Source organism: Panicum hallii, chromosome 5 (genome assembly GCF_002211085.1).
Source record: "Panicum hallii strain FIL2 chromosome 5, PHallii_v3.1, whole genome shotgun sequence".
NCBI lineage: Eukaryota > Viridiplantae > Streptophyta > Magnoliopsida > Poales > Poaceae > Panicum > Panicum hallii.
In genome coordinates, this window is record NC_038046.1 from 55,274,373 (window position 1) to 55,289,011 (window position 14,639).

General features: G+C 45.7%; 4 protein-coding genes across 6 annotated transcripts; 3 read left to right on the plus strand and 1 right to left on the minus strand.

Moving 5' to 3' along the window:
- Positions 1 to 18: 18 nt before the first annotated feature.
- Positions 19 to 540, minus strand: LOC112892821. Its single transcript, XM_025959934.1, has one exon. It carries the CDS (start codon positions 538 to 540, stop codon positions 130 to 132), a length of 411 nt encoding a protein of 136 aa, XP_025815719.1. The 3' UTR covers positions 19 to 129.
- A 447-nt stretch (positions 541 to 987) lies between these two features.
- LOC112892263 (putative pentatricopeptide repeat-containing protein At3g15200) lies at positions 988 to 3,611 on the plus strand. Its single transcript, XM_025959416.1, has 2 exons — positions 988 to 1,253; positions 1,429 to 3,611. Exons 1-2 carry the CDS (start codon positions 1,187 to 1,189, stop codon positions 3,003 to 3,005), a joined length of 1,644 nt encoding a protein of 547 aa, XP_025815201.1. The 5' UTR covers positions 988 to 1,186; the 3' UTR covers positions 3,006 to 3,611.
- Positions 3,612 to 4,387: 776 nt separating this feature from the next.
- Positions 4,388 to 8,529, plus strand: LOC112892256 (receptor kinase-like protein Xa21). 2 transcript variants are annotated; one of them, XM_025959404.1, is made up of 3 exons: positions 4,388 to 7,172; positions 7,267 to 7,720; positions 8,119 to 8,529. In XM_025959404.1, exons 1-2 carry the CDS (start codon positions 4,388 to 4,390, stop codon positions 7,683 to 7,685), a joined length of 3,204 nt encoding a protein of 1,067 aa, XP_025815189.1. In that variant the 3' UTR covers positions 7,686 to 7,720; positions 8,119 to 8,529. The 2 variants fall into 2 exon arrangements, with proteins under 2 accessions (XP_025815189.1, XP_025815188.1); XM_025959403.1 differs by having other exon boundaries at positions 8,308 to 8,529.
- A 1,042-nt stretch (positions 8,530 to 9,571) lies between these two features.
- On the plus strand, positions 9,572 to 12,207 carry LOC112892266 (putative 4-hydroxy-4-methyl-2-oxoglutarate aldolase 2). Of its 2 annotated transcripts, XM_025959419.1 has the most exons (3): positions 9,572 to 9,702; positions 10,089 to 10,187; positions 11,529 to 12,196. In XM_025959419.1, the coding sequence occupies exon 3, from the start codon at positions 11,551 to 11,553 to the stop codon at positions 12,055 to 12,057; it is 507 nt and encodes a 168-aa protein (XP_025815204.1). In that variant the 5' UTR covers positions 9,572 to 9,702; positions 10,089 to 10,187; positions 11,529 to 11,550; the 3' UTR covers positions 12,058 to 12,196. The 2 variants fall into 2 exon arrangements, with proteins under 2 accessions (XP_025815204.1, XP_025815205.1); XM_025959420.1 differs by lacking the exon at positions 10,089 to 10,187 and having other exon boundaries at positions 9,615 to 9,702; positions 11,529 to 12,207.
- The last annotated feature ends 2,432 nt before the right edge of the window (positions 12,208 to 14,639 follow it).

Consider the following 14,639-nt stretch of genomic DNA (forward strand, 5'->3'; position numbering starts at 1 on the left):
ACACGTGTTTGAAACTTCTATACCGTGTTGCGACTGAAACATCAGAAACTATAAGGCAAGATCGACGATTCATATATGTACACCACACCCATTTCTGTTTCATGTAAACAGATCGAGAATCAGAGGCTGCTACACTTGGTCTATGGAAGCCGGCGACAACGGCTCGTCGCTGTGATCATCCTCCCACACCCCGACGGCCGTGGTGAACCAGACGGCGCCGGTGACCACGACGACGGCGAAGACGAGCGGGACGACGGCGTCGGGCCTGGCCCGGCCGAACATGCCGGCGGGCACGCAGACGACGTCCCACGGCGGCCCGTCGAGCGGCAGGCCGACGCTGAAACCCTCGCCCCCGCCGGCGCCGCCCTGGCACGCCCTCGACAGCGGGGTCCCGGGCCCGAGCGCCCAGACGAAGGCGAGCTCCGGCGCGAACGCGGCCACGGCCACGGCGGTGACCGCGACCGCCGTCCACGTGGCCGCGTACGCGAGCAGCGTGCGCCGCGCGAGGAGGCCGGCGAGGGAGGGGAGCGGGAACGCCATGCGGGGTGCCGGCCTGGTCGCCGGTTGCTGGAGGTTTATAGCGGGAGCTGGTGGATGCTGTGGTTTGGGTGAAGAGGATTTGGCGGGAGAGCAGGTGACCGGTGGCACTTGCGCAGTGCGTTCGAGCTGGTTGGTTGGCCGGAGGCTGAGGCTTGGAGGCAGCTGCTCTGCTCCGCAGGCGCGACCGCGCGACGGAAACGGATCGGTTCGGAAGCACGCGAGAGCGGGCATTCCGTGGCCCAGCCCATTGCGAACGCAACAGCCTAGCCCGTTCCCGGCACAGCCCATCCTCCCGTTCCCTTTCTTATCCGGGCTTGGGCCCATCTGCCGAGCAATGTGAGCCCAGCCCCCCCCCCCCCCCCCCCCCCCCCCCCGAGCACGTCTCCCGCGTCTGCTTCGACTTGCAGTGGCGTTCGTGTGTGTGTGTGTGTGTGCGCGCGCGTGCGTGCTGTGCGCCGTCTCGAACGCGCCGGCGGCACGCCGCCCGCACCGGTTCACTTGAAGCACCGCACCAGCTCTGCGAACCACCGAGGCCCCGGCCTCCGCCGCTCCGTGCCTCTGGCCTCCGCCTCCCCCGACTGTACAGTGGCGCACTGCGCTGTTCAATTGGACCGCGCCACAGCAGCGCTGCTACTGCTGTAGCACGATGCCGCCGCCGCGTCTGGGGTGTGCCATCCTCGCCGCCGCCTGCAGGTTCATCAAGCCCATCGCTCGTACGTATCACATCCTCCTCTCATTGCCTTCACATCCTCCTCTCATTGCCTGAATACTCTCCTCTCCTGCGATTCCACTACACGATGCAATCCTCCATCCAACAGCAAACGATTTTTCCCCATTTTTATTAAATTTCTAATGAAAGGGACTAACATAGAAAGGGACTGGCCGCAGGTACTCATGAACCATGTGCAGTACTTAGGAGCCTCGGTGTTCTTGGGTCGTGCCCGCCAGCTGTTCGACACAATGTCTCAGAGGGGCCACCACCCGTGGGCTTGCCCCCATGCTTCCGCCAAGGTGTCCTTTCACGTGGGCACGTGCTTGGGTCTCTGAGATTTTGCCATGCCAGTGCTTCGGAACGTTCCAGCGAGGTCCACGCCAGTGAAATCCTGAGAACTCTCAAGTCCATTGGTGGCAGCGACAATGCTGATCTCGGCGATGCTCTCCGTCAGTTTGCAGAAAAGATGGACGAGGACGTTGTCCTCAAGGTCCTCCAGAAGCAGCGGTCCAACTGGCAGGTCGCGCTGGCGTTCTTCAACTGGGCGGCAGGGCTACCTGGCTACGCCCATGGGTCGAGGGCCTATACTGAGATGCTGGACATTCTCGGGCGGATGAAGAAGGTCAGGCTCATGAGGCAGCTGTTCGATGAGATCCGGGAGGAGCGGCGGGCGGTGGTGGTAACTGACAGGATGTTTGCCGTGCTGTTGAACCGGTATGCGGGTGCACACAAGGTGCAGGAGGCGATAGAGGTGTTCTACTTGAGGAAGGACTATGGTTTTGAGCTCGACTTGGTTGGCTTCCAGATCCTTCTGATGTCGCTGTGTCGGTACAAGCATGTTGAGGAGGCGGAGGCGCTGTTCCACGAGAAGAAAAGCAAGTTCCCGCATGTCATAAAGAGCTGGAACATCATACTGAACGGTTGGTGTGTGAAGGGAAGCTTTAGAGACGCTCAAAGGATTTGGAACGATATCGTTGCATCCAAGGTTGAAAGGGACCTGTTCACCTATGGTACATTCATAAAAGCAATGACCAAAGATGGCAGAATTGGTTCCGCAGTGAAGCTGTTCAATAGAATGTGGGAGAAAGGCATTAATCCTGATGTGGCGATCTGCAACTGTATCATTGACCAGTTGTGCTTCAAGAAAAGGATTCCAGAAGCACTTGAGATTTTTGGAGAGATGAATGACCAGCGTTGTCTGGCAGATGTGGCTACATACAACACTTTAATAAAATACTTATGTAAGATAAACCGGATGGAGAAAGTTTATGAGCTTTTGGATGAAATGGAAGCAAAGGGCTGCCCTCCAAACACTAGGACGTATTCTTACATTCTGAAGACAACTGAAAAACCCAAAGATGTCATAGCTTTGATGCAGAGGATGGAGCAAAGTGGTTGTAAATTGGATTCTGATACATATAACTTAATATTGAACCTTTATATCAATTGGAAATACGAGAAGGGAGTGCAGCAAGTATGGGATGAGATGGAAAGGAGTGGATCTGGTCCAGATCAACGATCATTTACTATTATGGTTCATGGCCTTCATTCCCAAGGAAAGCTTGATGAGGCTCTGCAATATTACACAACAATGAAATCAAGAGGGATGATTCCAGAACCAAGGACCAAGATACTGGTGAAAGCTATATATATGAAGAAAGATGGGGCTGCCACAGAAGATCAGTCTGCAAATATGACAGGGAAGGATCTAAAACTGGATCCACGATCAAGACTATTCCATGTTCATAAATAGTTTGCTGTCAGATCTTGCTTCTATTACCTGAACGGAGGATTGCTGGGCACATATTTTGGGTTGGAAGAATCTCTTCAAATCAGTTTCCAGATCACAATGGCAACATCTTGGGCTTCAATAAATCATCAGCAAAGTGTGTTGGCATTATGGTATCCCAGAAAGTTTTGCTCAGACTTTCAATGCCAGGGTATTTTTTTTGTCTGATATGGATCAATTCCAAGTACTGTATTACATGCTCGTATTGTATAAGATATGTGAAATGTGTACATATGTTTGTTTATTCATATGTTATGCGTGGCTGTGTCTACTTTCTAGTTGTTGCCAACATATGCAGCAGCAGGTAGCTTCAACCGCTCAGAAGCCCAAATGAAGGATGGCCCAGGAACTTGCACCTCCGTTTTGTTCTGTTAAATTTATAGATCATACAGTGCCTGGCTACGCAGGAAGTCATATCTAGTACATAAAGAGTTCTGTTTGGCCATTTTCACAATGCTAGTCCTGAATTGTTCTCAGGTAAGCTATTGTTTGTTGCTAATTTGCTGCCTCTGAACTACTCCCTGCCACTTCTCTTGGCTGTTTGTTCACCGTCCTTTGCATTTTTTTTGATATAGTCAGCTATTCTTATTTGAAAATTACTTGGTTAAAGATAATAATTCTGTTTACACCCTTTAAAGAATTGTGTTGATGAGAAGGAATGGTGGGTTCTTTCTTTTCTAAGAGAATTGTACTGATCAAATCTGAAGTTGGAATGTACTCTAGGAAAATAGGTGGTTATGAGAGATAATCATACTTACAGCAGATACTTTTAGTCCTTCAATTCTTACAGAGAATTTCACTATCAACTGGCGTTCATTTATGCCACACTGCTCAGCTGTCAAAAAGGTGCAAAACGACCAATGTATAAACAAATAAAACCACACAGTTCAGACTGGTGGCATCTGTACGTTCAATGAGGTTAGAACGCCAACAGAACTCAGTTTGATTATGCAACAAGGGGAAAAACAAACTTGCTAACTCATCAGACTAGGAAAATAATATGGTAATGCTCGATATAGCTAGAACATGTTCCTAAACTAGTTTAAAAAATTCCCTGAAACCGGGGAAAAGGTCAAAGCCCAAACCAAACTTGGAAAGCGGCTAGCCTCCATGTCAAAAGTCAAAATCAGAAGCAGACAGCGACATCTCACCTGACCACTAATCAGATGCGATGCATGTGCATGTTGCATATATTTAGTCAATGTGCATACACTTTAGTTTGGCAACCGCACAAGAAGTCTCCGCATTCTTGCCACGATATACGTAGGGATCAGCAAGCTCCAAAAACCATTCCATGGTCATCGATCCCACAAGAAGCATCAGCAAATAAAAGCAACCACCAGCACATGGCGATGCGCCCGGCAAGCTTACTGCTGTTGCTGGTGCTGCTATCCGTCGCCGTCTCCATGTCCATCTCATCGGTACCCGTGGCCGCACAAGCCGGCGACGAGGCCGCGCTGCTGGCGTTCAAGGCCGCGGCGGTCGCCGGCGGCGCCTACGACGGCGACCCGCTTGCCTCGTGGAACAACGCAAGCGGCGCCGGCGGCCGGTTCTGCAGCTGGGAGGGGGTCAGGTGCGGACGAAGACTCCGGCGGGTGGTGGCGCTGAGCCTGCCCTCCCGCGGCCTCACCGGCACCCTGTCCCCAGCCATTGGCAACCTCACGTCCCTGCGAACGCTGAACCTGAGCTCCAATTGGTTCCAGGGAACCATCCCTGCAAGCGTCGGCCGCCTGGCACGTCTGCAGACGCTTGACCTGAGCTACAACACCTTCGACGGAGGGATGCCCGTCAACCTAAGCTTCTGCGCCAGCTTGCTGTTCTTCGACCTCAGCAGCAACCGGCTCCATGGCCGCATTCCTGCTGAGCTCGGCCGCGAGCTCGCAAACCTTCAGAAGCTCTCGCTGGCGAACAACAGCATGACCGGCAGTATCCCAGCATCACTAGCCAACATGTCATCTCTGTACCATCTTGATCTGGGTACTAACCAGCTCGAGGGCCCCGTGCCGCCTGAACTCGGCAGCATTGGAGGCTTGCGCTTCCTCTACCTCAACATGAACAACCTCTCAGGTGTGCTTCCACACTCTCTGTACAATCTGTCCATGCTGCAAGAACTGTCCGTAGTTAACAACTCGCTGTCTGGAACCATTCCTGCAAATGTTGGCGAAAGGTTCCCCAACATCGAAGTTCTTCACTTTTCTGCCAACCAGTTCCATGGAGCTATCCCGGGTTCACTCTCCAACCTCTCTGCTCTCAAGGATCTTCAGCTCGTGCGGAACAGTTTTAGTGGACGCGTTCCTCCTACTCTGGGGAGACTGAAAGGTCTCGTTTCCCTAAACTTGTTTAGCAACAAGCTGGAAGCAGATGACAGGGAGGGGTGGGAATTCATCACTGCGCTGGCAAACTGCAGCCAGCTTGGGTTCTTGGATCTTGACGACAACTCCTTTAGTGGAAAACTTCCTAGTTCAATTGCAAACCTGTCGACGACTCTCCAACTTCTTGGTCTGGGAGACAATAGGATTTCTGGGTCTATTCCATCCAACATCGGTGATCTGGTTGGTCTGCAGTCACTTGGGATGGAGAATACTTCCATATCCGGAGTGATTCCAGAGAGCATTGGTCGGCTAGAGAACATGGCAGTGTTAGAGATTTACAGCACTCGCTTGTCAGGCCTCATACCTTCATCACTAGGAAATCTCACGCAGTTGAATGTGCTTGCTTTATACAATTGCAACTTGGAGGGGCCAATTCCAGCAAGCTTGGGAAACTTGAAGAACATGTTTGTCCTTGATCTCTCAGCAAATCGACTCAACGGATCGGTTCCAAGAGAGATCTTTAAACTTCCTGCACTTTCCTACTACTTAGATTTATCATACAATTTGTTGTCTGGGCCACTTCCTAGTGATGTTGGTAGGTTGGCAAACCTTAACCAACTGATTCTGTCAGGAAACCAGTTTTCTGGCAGCATACCAGATAGTATCGGAAATTGCATATCGTTGGAACGGCTGTTGCTGGACCAAAACTTGTTAGAGGGAAGCATACCACAATCTCTGAAAAATGTAAAAGGTCTTGCTCTATTGAACCTGACAATGAATAAACTGTCTGGCAATATTCCTGATGCCCTTAGTAGTATTGGTGGATTGAAACAGTTATATCTAGCGCACAATAACTTGTCCGGTCTGATACCCTTAGGTTTACAGAATTTGAAATTCTTGTTGAAATTGGATCTGTCCTTCAATGATCTGCAAGGTGAAGTGCCAAAGGGGGGTGTTTTTGCAAATGCAACTTACATGTCGATCCATGGAAATGATCAGCTTTGTGGCGGAATACCTCAACTTCATTTAGCTCCATGCTTCATGTCTAGTGCAGAAAAGAAAAAGAAGAATTTGTTGAAACCCCTTGTGATCACCCTAACATCAATCAGTGCAGTTATATTCTCAGTTTCAGCAGTAGCTCTTATTGTGTTGATTCGTAAGAAGCTTAGGAAAAGGCATGAAAGTCAACTTATATCCACAATTGAGGAACGATATGGAAGAGTTTCTTATCATGCATTGTCAGATGGGACAAATGGATTTTCAGAGGCCAATTTTCTTGGACAAGGAAGCTATGGCATGGTTTATAAATGCATTTTACATGATCAGGGCACTACAGTAGCCGTAAAGGTGTTTAACACACAACAATCTGGGACTACTAGAAGTTTTGTAGCTGAATGTGAGGCACTGAGAAGGGTGCGTCACCGTTGTCTGGTAAAGGTTATCACCTGTTGCTCAAGCATAGATTACCAGGGTCAAGAGTTCAAAGCATTAGTTTTTGAGTTCATGCCAAATGGTAGCCTAAATAATTGGCTTCACCCAGAGTCTGACACGCCCGCTCGGACAAATTCTCTTAGCTTAGAACAAAGGCTACACATTGCTGTTGATATCATGGATGCTTTGGACTATCTTCATAATCACTGTCAGCCACCTATAATTCATTGTGATATCAAGCCAAGCAACATCCTCCTCGCGGAAGACATGAGTGCCCGAGTTGGAGACTTTGGAATATCAAAAATCCTTCCAGAAAGTGCCAGTAAAACCTTGCAAAGTTCGAATAGCATAGCTGGAATAAGAGGCACCATTGGTTATGTTGCTCCAGGTAATTCAAATAGTTATTTTTTTGGTACTTGTACATTATTCCTAGTTCTTATATAAACATGGTATCTGACTTTTGGTTCCTTGCACAAAAATAGAGTATGGTGAAGGTTCTTCTGTCTCAACTCAAGGTGATGTTTATAGCCTCGGCATATTGCTGATAGAGATGTTTACTGGAAGGAGCCCAACGGATGAGATGTTCAATGGTTCTTTGGATTTGCACAAGTTTGCAGAGAATGCACTTCCAGAGAAAATATGGGATATAGTTGATCCGACAATATGGATGCACACAAATGGCTATAACAGCACTATAAGAAGTGGAATTCAGAATTGCTTGGTTTCTGTTGTTTCTCTTGGAATATCATGCTCGAAGAAACAACCTAAAGAGCGGATACTGATACAGGATGCAGCCATTGAGATGCATGCTATTAGAGATTCGTATCTAAAGTTTGCCAATTCTCTTTTGGTGGAGAATGGAGTAATAGCACCAAACCACAATGATTTTCCGCAACAGTGAATACATTGGACTGAAAATGGGCAAGATGCCTGCAGGTGATCAGCTAAGCTTACCTGAAATAACTGAAGATGTACATGACGCTTCAGTTTTATAATTCTTCCCTGCATTTGTTTACATCAGATATATGGAAGAATAAAATAAATTTAAAAAATGTGTCAAAATGGATTAGATCCAGAGGTTTACCTGTTGTCTGTATGACAAATTTTTGTAGAGAATTCAGCAGCATGTATGAGTCAAAATACAACCAATGCTCTGCAAATTCCAGATAGCATGATTGGAATAAAAGCTCCTCCATTGGTTATGTATTTTTTTTCTTGAACATGCGTCCATTGGTTATGTAGCTTCACATAACTCAACTTATTGTGTTGTTCCCTGTAGTTTGCACCATGGTCCAAATGACATTTATGATCTGCTATATGTGTGCATTTTGTAGCATAAGGGGTGGACTCTGAGGTGTTAACTTAGAGGCCTGCTGGATTTGCATGAGTAGTAAGTTTGCCAAGGATGCCCATAGTGGGAAAATACCCTTGGATATAGCAGACCCAACAATCTTGCTGCATGTAGCATCAAAGGATAGAATTACAAGAAGCAGAATCAAGGATTATTTTGTTTTTGTCTTCAGGTTTAACATTCAAGAGAGCATACGGTGATTGGAGAGGCAGAAGCAGAGATGCATGCTGGATTGCTGCTGGAAATTTTTCGTACCTATTCCTTTTCCTGTTAACTTGAGAATATAGTGCTTGTAGTCAATGCAAGAGCAATGATCAGAACTGGTCTCTTGATGTATGTAATTACTTGAAAAAATTGGAGCCATATATGGGATTTGGATTAGATTTTCTTTCAACCTGTTTTCTCCGCCAGTCCAAAAAAGACTAAAATGTATGCAAGTTTTACCTCCTTAAGGTATATTGCCTTAACTGCACATTCTCAGGGCTGAAATCTTACCCGATACAGCCACATGCCCACATCTACAGCTACCAATACAAATCTGACGCAACTACAAGCAGCACAAAATTCAACTCCTCAAACATGAAGGAAAACATGAAAAATGATTGCTTCCAAAAAAATATAAATCAGTTCTTCAAATGACCGTAGACCGAATAACCACTGAATTTGCAGCTTTAACAAAATAACAGGAAAGTTACCACAGAAATTTCAACAATACTCAAGCAATATCCGGAACCCAAACTAAGAGCGCCTTTGGGACGGCTCCGCCCGGAGGGGCTTTAGCTCCGCGCTACAGTAACCGGTACTGTGTGGGACTGTGCTGCACTGAGTTAAAACAATCCCCGAAATGCTACAGCCAACTGCGCAGGGAAGAACCTGGTGGAGCTGGAAAAACGTGGCTCCTCCAGCCCGCACTACATTAGCGCTACAGTCGCAGAGCTGGAGCAGCAGGTAGCCATCCCAAACGAGCTAAACTTAGCTCTAACAACGATAACATTCCGATGAAATCCAGTGATCCTTAGGTGCACGTAGAATTCATGAAAGCTTCCTACTCTGCACCCACCGCTCCCACCGCTGACAGGAGAAAATGCAGAAACAGAGCCTTCAGCCACCACTCCAGCCGATATGATCCTTAGGTAACATGAGCTATATATGGTTATAAGAACTGTTATGTTTCAGCAACTGCAAAATTGTTTCATTAGTTCTTCGTAACTTATATTTTAGAAAAGTTATCTACAAATTTGTTGTATAAGCATTCTGAAATTGTTGTGTATATATGGCTCAGAAAACTTCAAAACACACAAAGCAAGATAAAAATTGTTGCTTTGTATGTTTGTGTTCCTCATCTGACGATTGTTTGGCTGAATATGCACGCTGGAAAGTTTTGTGGTGCTTTTTTTTACGTTTTGCAAATTTCCGAAAATCCGCCTAGCGCAAAATGGGAAAGAAAAAAAAAAGAGCAGCCACCACAGCCACGCAAGACGCCACAACCCACCGCTGCCGCTCCAGCAAGTCCAGCAGCTAGCACCGACGACGCCAGCCGAGAGCGGTCGATCGAGGAGTCGCAGAGGTTCGCCCATGATGCCTGCTCTCCCCATCGATCTTCCTCAAATTTTCCTACTCTGCACCTCCCCAATCCATGCTCGCCGCCACTTACTTCCGCCGGCGGCCGCCCCGTCTGCTGCTGGAGGCGTGCACGCCTCTGCTCCACCGAGCGACTTCATGGCCTAGGTAGCAGCTCAAGCTTCGGCGGCGGCGGTGCCCGGTCGGCAGCTTCATCCAACGACTTGATTGTGCAAGCCCAGATTGTACCCTCCTCAAGACTTGATTTTGCCTCAATCCTCTTCCCCCCCGTCACAGCCCCCAAACTCTCAATCGATACCCTGCTTGGACGGCTATTTTCTTGTTGATTCATTTTCACCACTACTTTTGCATATTATCTTTTCAATGATGCAGAATCTGCCCGCAAAACCATCCCCGGCTACGGATTGATTGTGGATTGGACAACCTTTAGGCGAAATTGGTTGTAATCTGGAGTCTTGAGGCTAATTACAGGTCATCATCTGCTGCCTAACTTTTCTGAGTGCTGAGATGTATGGTTCTGATTGGTTTGCTTCAACTGATTAGCCAGATTGCACCACTGACCCCCAAGCTTTTCATACTCCGATTGACCTGCTAACCTGTAGTTTTTTTATTGTATGCCTGTCATGTACCAATTTCCCCCCAGGTTGCATATGTTCGATTCTTAAATTAAATTCTACATTTTTTTCGTTGGTCTACAATCACTTAGGAAAAACATTTTCTTGCTAACCATTTTGTTAGTCACGTTGGGCTATATGACCACATGGATGAGTATATAACAATAATTCAGTTCTTTCCTTGATGACAATCATAAAGTGGGCAGATATGTGTATGCTAGTGCCCTTATTTTCTGATAGCCTGTACTGGATGTTGCATAGGTTTTCCTTAAAAATAAAATGTTGCATAGGTTCAAGGTATTAAGAGGTTATGGATTCTGTTTGATTTTATTTTTGCCATTTTCTTGCTTGATTGTGCATGTTCTTCCTCTTATTCACCCTTTGCACCCAAGCTGTTTCCTTGTTTCTATATGCTGGAAAGAAAATCTACTGACCCAAGCTCGAGGACAATACGTAATGTTAGTCCTGCTAGAAAGAATCTCCTTGATGGTCCAGCAACCTATTCTATGCTTTCTTTTTCCAGTTAGAGCCATGATTAAAAATGCACGCATCCCGGTCTACTCAATAGTACCTGCTTCCAGCTAAAACCTTTTCTTGTTGGACATAGTAGTGTGTTATTTGAAGGCTGCAGTATGATAGTGTCTTTTTCCTCCGGCAGTCCTCACTGCAATGTGCGGTATTTTTAATGTACTTATATCGCAAGTTCTAGTTCAAGTTGCTGCACCCTACTATGACTCTACTAGTCTACTGAAGTTCTATAAGCTTTAGACTTTTGGGCTGAGGTGAATGTCTCAGTTGGGGTTTTGGGGCGGAAGCTAGATCACTCCAGCTCTTCGTGCAAATCTAAGCTTGATGAAGATACAGACCCTAAAGTCATGGTAAATTGATGCCTGTGTTTGCATATAACATTGGAGCAAAATTTCATGGACATCTTGCTGGAACTTCTTGTCGGATGTCTTTTCTTCAGCTAAAGAGACCGATATGTTTGTGTTTCTCAGCTGAGGCTATTTTTATATTGATTATTTTTTCATGGAAGACCGAACCTTATGTTTCTTTGAATTGAGATTATTTGTTGGAGTAATAATAGGAAAATGATTTTCTTGTTGTGTTCCATAGCATTTCGAAACTTTCAATCATGGAGAAAATCCCTGATGCTCGTTAAATGAAATTTCAACATTTTTCCATCTTCTAATGGCAGGCAGAACAGAACTGAACCTAATATGGCTTCCTTGCCATTGGCCACCGCTGAAGTATGTGACTCCAATGCTGGTTTAATTCTGAATGGCGATCTTCGTGCCCTCCAACCAATCTTCCGTATCTATGGAAGGCGGCAGATTTTTGCTGGCCCTGTTGTGACACTGAAGATCTTCGAGGACAACGTTCTTCTCCGTCAGTTCCTCGAGGAGAAAGGCCACGGCAGGGTCCTGGTGGTTGATGCCGGCGGGAGCATGCGCTGCGCCGTTTTGGGTGGCAACCTCGCTCAGCTAGCGCAGAACAATGGGTGGGCCGGCATTGTGATTAATGGTTGCATCAGGGACGTCGATGAGATCAACGGCTGCGACGTTGGCATCCGCGCTCTAAACTCACACCCAATGAAGTCGAACAAGAAGGGTGTTGGCGAGAAGCATGTCCCTGTGACCTTTGCAGGAACCAGAATTTGCGATGGCGAGTGGCTCTATGCTGATTCTGATGGTATCCTTCTCTCAAATTCGGAATTGACCGTGTAGACCTGTTCAATCCGTATCCAGTGTGTATATGAATCGGGCGCTTAAAAGGAGGGCATGTCCCTTGTCATGTTGGTGTTATATATTGTCTGAACTTTTCGTAACTAGTATTCCTGTTGAATCACATGACTAGTGAGAATAATTTGTGTTGAAGCCATAATTTGTCTGGCTTCCCGGTTTCATATATATTTTTGTTAGCACTGCCACTTTCATTTCCAGGAGTAGGAGTTACAGGATCAAAGGCAAGGCCTTTCCAACGTTTAGCAGACCACAAACTTCCCAGAGTTTCAGACATGACAATGGTCTTGGCTCTTGGAATTCTGAAAAGCTGATGTCTGAGTGATAATAAATAAAGAAATACTAGCCATTTTTTGTGAGAAATACTTAAAAACTCTGGAATGCTGTATTCCATTCAATTTGTGAGTAACGCCAAGATATGCTTTTTATGTCTATCTGTGTTGTGATATGAGAGAGAGTGAATAAGTAGAGTTCAAAATGGCAAGATGCTTGCAGGTGGTCACTTGAAATAATGGAAGATGTATATGACGCTTCAACTCTATTATTCTATCCTTAACAATCTTTATTTCTTTCAGATGTACGCAAGTGATTTGGTTACGTACATACAACCAACGGTACATAAATTGAACAATAGAATTTATCGTTGTCTCCCTGTAGTTGCTTCATCGGTCATTTCATAGAGCAGTGGGGGAATCCACTGAGATCTCAGTGGCTCGTAATGTATAGGCTCAGCTCAGCATGTCACTGTTTGAGAGTTTAGTTTGCAAGGCCCTCGGCTCATTGCAAACAGAGAGTCCGTTCGTTCACACACGTCCCACCCACACTGAAGAATAACATTCTATATAATTCTGTTGAGTTGAAGCTTCCTGTAACATGATTAGTCGTTGAACTTGATATCATCTATCCTGTATGTACGAGACCAGGCTGAGCTGTAGATTGTTCTCAATTTGTTTCTCATTCCCAAATTCGACTAACCAAATACGTACTGGTGGATAAGCTAATGAAGTACAAGGGATAAGGCTAGCCATAGCTCACTGGGTGGGAATGGTTTGGCTTGTATGCCTTCATCAGCAATTTTGGCTCAACCCTCAATCATTAACTCTGAACAATCTTACGCTAACACGCTACTACTCCACTAGTTTGATTGCTAAAGGCCGCCGACCATAAAACATTGGCAATCCATACATAGTGATTGGGCTAATTTGGAAAAGAGAGAGAGAAAAAAAAAGAAGACAGTAAAAAGAGAGAGCAATACAAAATTACAAATTCCAGTCTTAAAGTTGGAGGTTCAAAGGTCTGCATATGTGGGAACAAAAAAGAACTGCTGCAACCGGAAAATATGGAATGCCGGCCGGCGTGTGGAAAATGGCGAGCGGACAATGTCCAAGTCAAGAGTAAACGCGCTACTATGCCGTAACCACTATAATATTTTGCAAGCAAATATACATGTCACGGTAGAACATGGCATCCACTTCTTCTGTAAATACCTCATGAGTCACGAGGTATGGTAGAGAGGATGATACGTGCGAGGTTTGAGGAGTTCGAACCCTGGTTAACGTAAGCGTGCATATTTCGTCAAAAAAATTATACCTATGTAGTAGAGAGGCTTATGGTGGTGGCCGGTTGGTTAGGATATTTTTTTCAATTTTTTTTGCTATTCTTGATTTTTTATAACTTTTTTATTTTCTAAAAATTGATTTATAGGGATGAATCCCGCCGCTAAAAATTTATTTCTATGGACGGGTCGTGCCATGCAAATGCATTTACAGGGACGAACATGTCACATGCTCCTGCAAATAGCTATTTGTAGCTGCGAAAAGTAAATATTATCTGCTCCTGCAAATAGCTATTTGTAGCTGCAAAAAGTAAAAGCGGGTACCGCGTCTGCCCTATAAATATTATTTTACTCAGCCCTAAAAGTCGTTTTTCACAGTGAATGAATGTCGTGTGAAACTTCATGGCCATCGGCAGCCAATCATCCTTCAGGTTTTGAACTTGAGCTCCAACTGGTACATCAGCGGGGACATCCTTGCAGTTTCTATGTAACGCGCACGTGAGTGCGCGCCATCCTGTCGCAGAAGCCATGCTCGGCCCCGGTGTGGAGGCGGATAGCCCACACCTGATGCCGTGTAGAACCGTTCGAACCATGTACAAACAGAACAGATACAATAGCTCATGGACCCACCACCAAAATCAACTCCTAAGTATACCACTATGTTTCTTACAAGGCGATCTCTAAAACTAAATCACACTTGATTATATTTAAATAATATTTTTCGAAACATTTCTATTTATTTTAGAATATTTCATTATATCATTGGGACATCTTGCTTTGTTATCTAATTTAACACCCTCTGTTTTCGATGGAACATTTTGATTTCTTTATTAAGAACAATTTTACGCTCGGAACAGTTTACTTTGTTCGGGAACAATTTATATTGTTGAAATTGTTCTACCTTAACCATCAAATTGTTTCAAAAAAAACTATTCAAATATATTCAAGTGTGGTCCCATATCGAAGATCTCGTTATAGAGAAAAAAAACTATCACTACAATCGATTTAATAT

What these genes read in the sequence shown, in the direction of transcription:
- LOC112892821 (XM_025959934.1), bottom strand. Translation starts at nt 540, where the DNA reads ATGGCGTTCCCGCTCCCCTCCCTCGCCGGCCTCCTCGCGCGGCGCACG.
- LOC112892263 (XM_025959416.1), top strand. Translation starts at nt 1,187, where the DNA reads ATGCCGCCGCCGCGTCTGGGGTGTGCCATCCTCGCCGCCGCCTGCAGG. An exon ending in GTTCATCAAGCCCATCGCTC is followed by an intron (nt 1,254 to 1,428) that starts GTACGTATCACA and finishes GACTGGCCGCAG; the next exon opens with GTACTCATGAACCATGTGCA.
- LOC112892256 (XM_025959404.1), top strand. Translation starts at nt 4,388, where the DNA reads ATGGCGATGCGCCCGGCAAGCTTACTGCTGTTGCTGGTGCTGCTATCC. An exon ending in CATTGGTTATGTTGCTCCAG is followed by an intron (nt 7,173 to 7,266) that starts GTAATTCAAATA and finishes GCACAAAAATAG; the next exon opens with AGTATGGTGAAGGTTCTTCT.
- LOC112892266 (XM_025959419.1), top strand. Translation starts at nt 11,551, where the DNA reads ATGGCTTCCTTGCCATTGGCCACCGCTGAAGTATGTGACTCCAATGCT.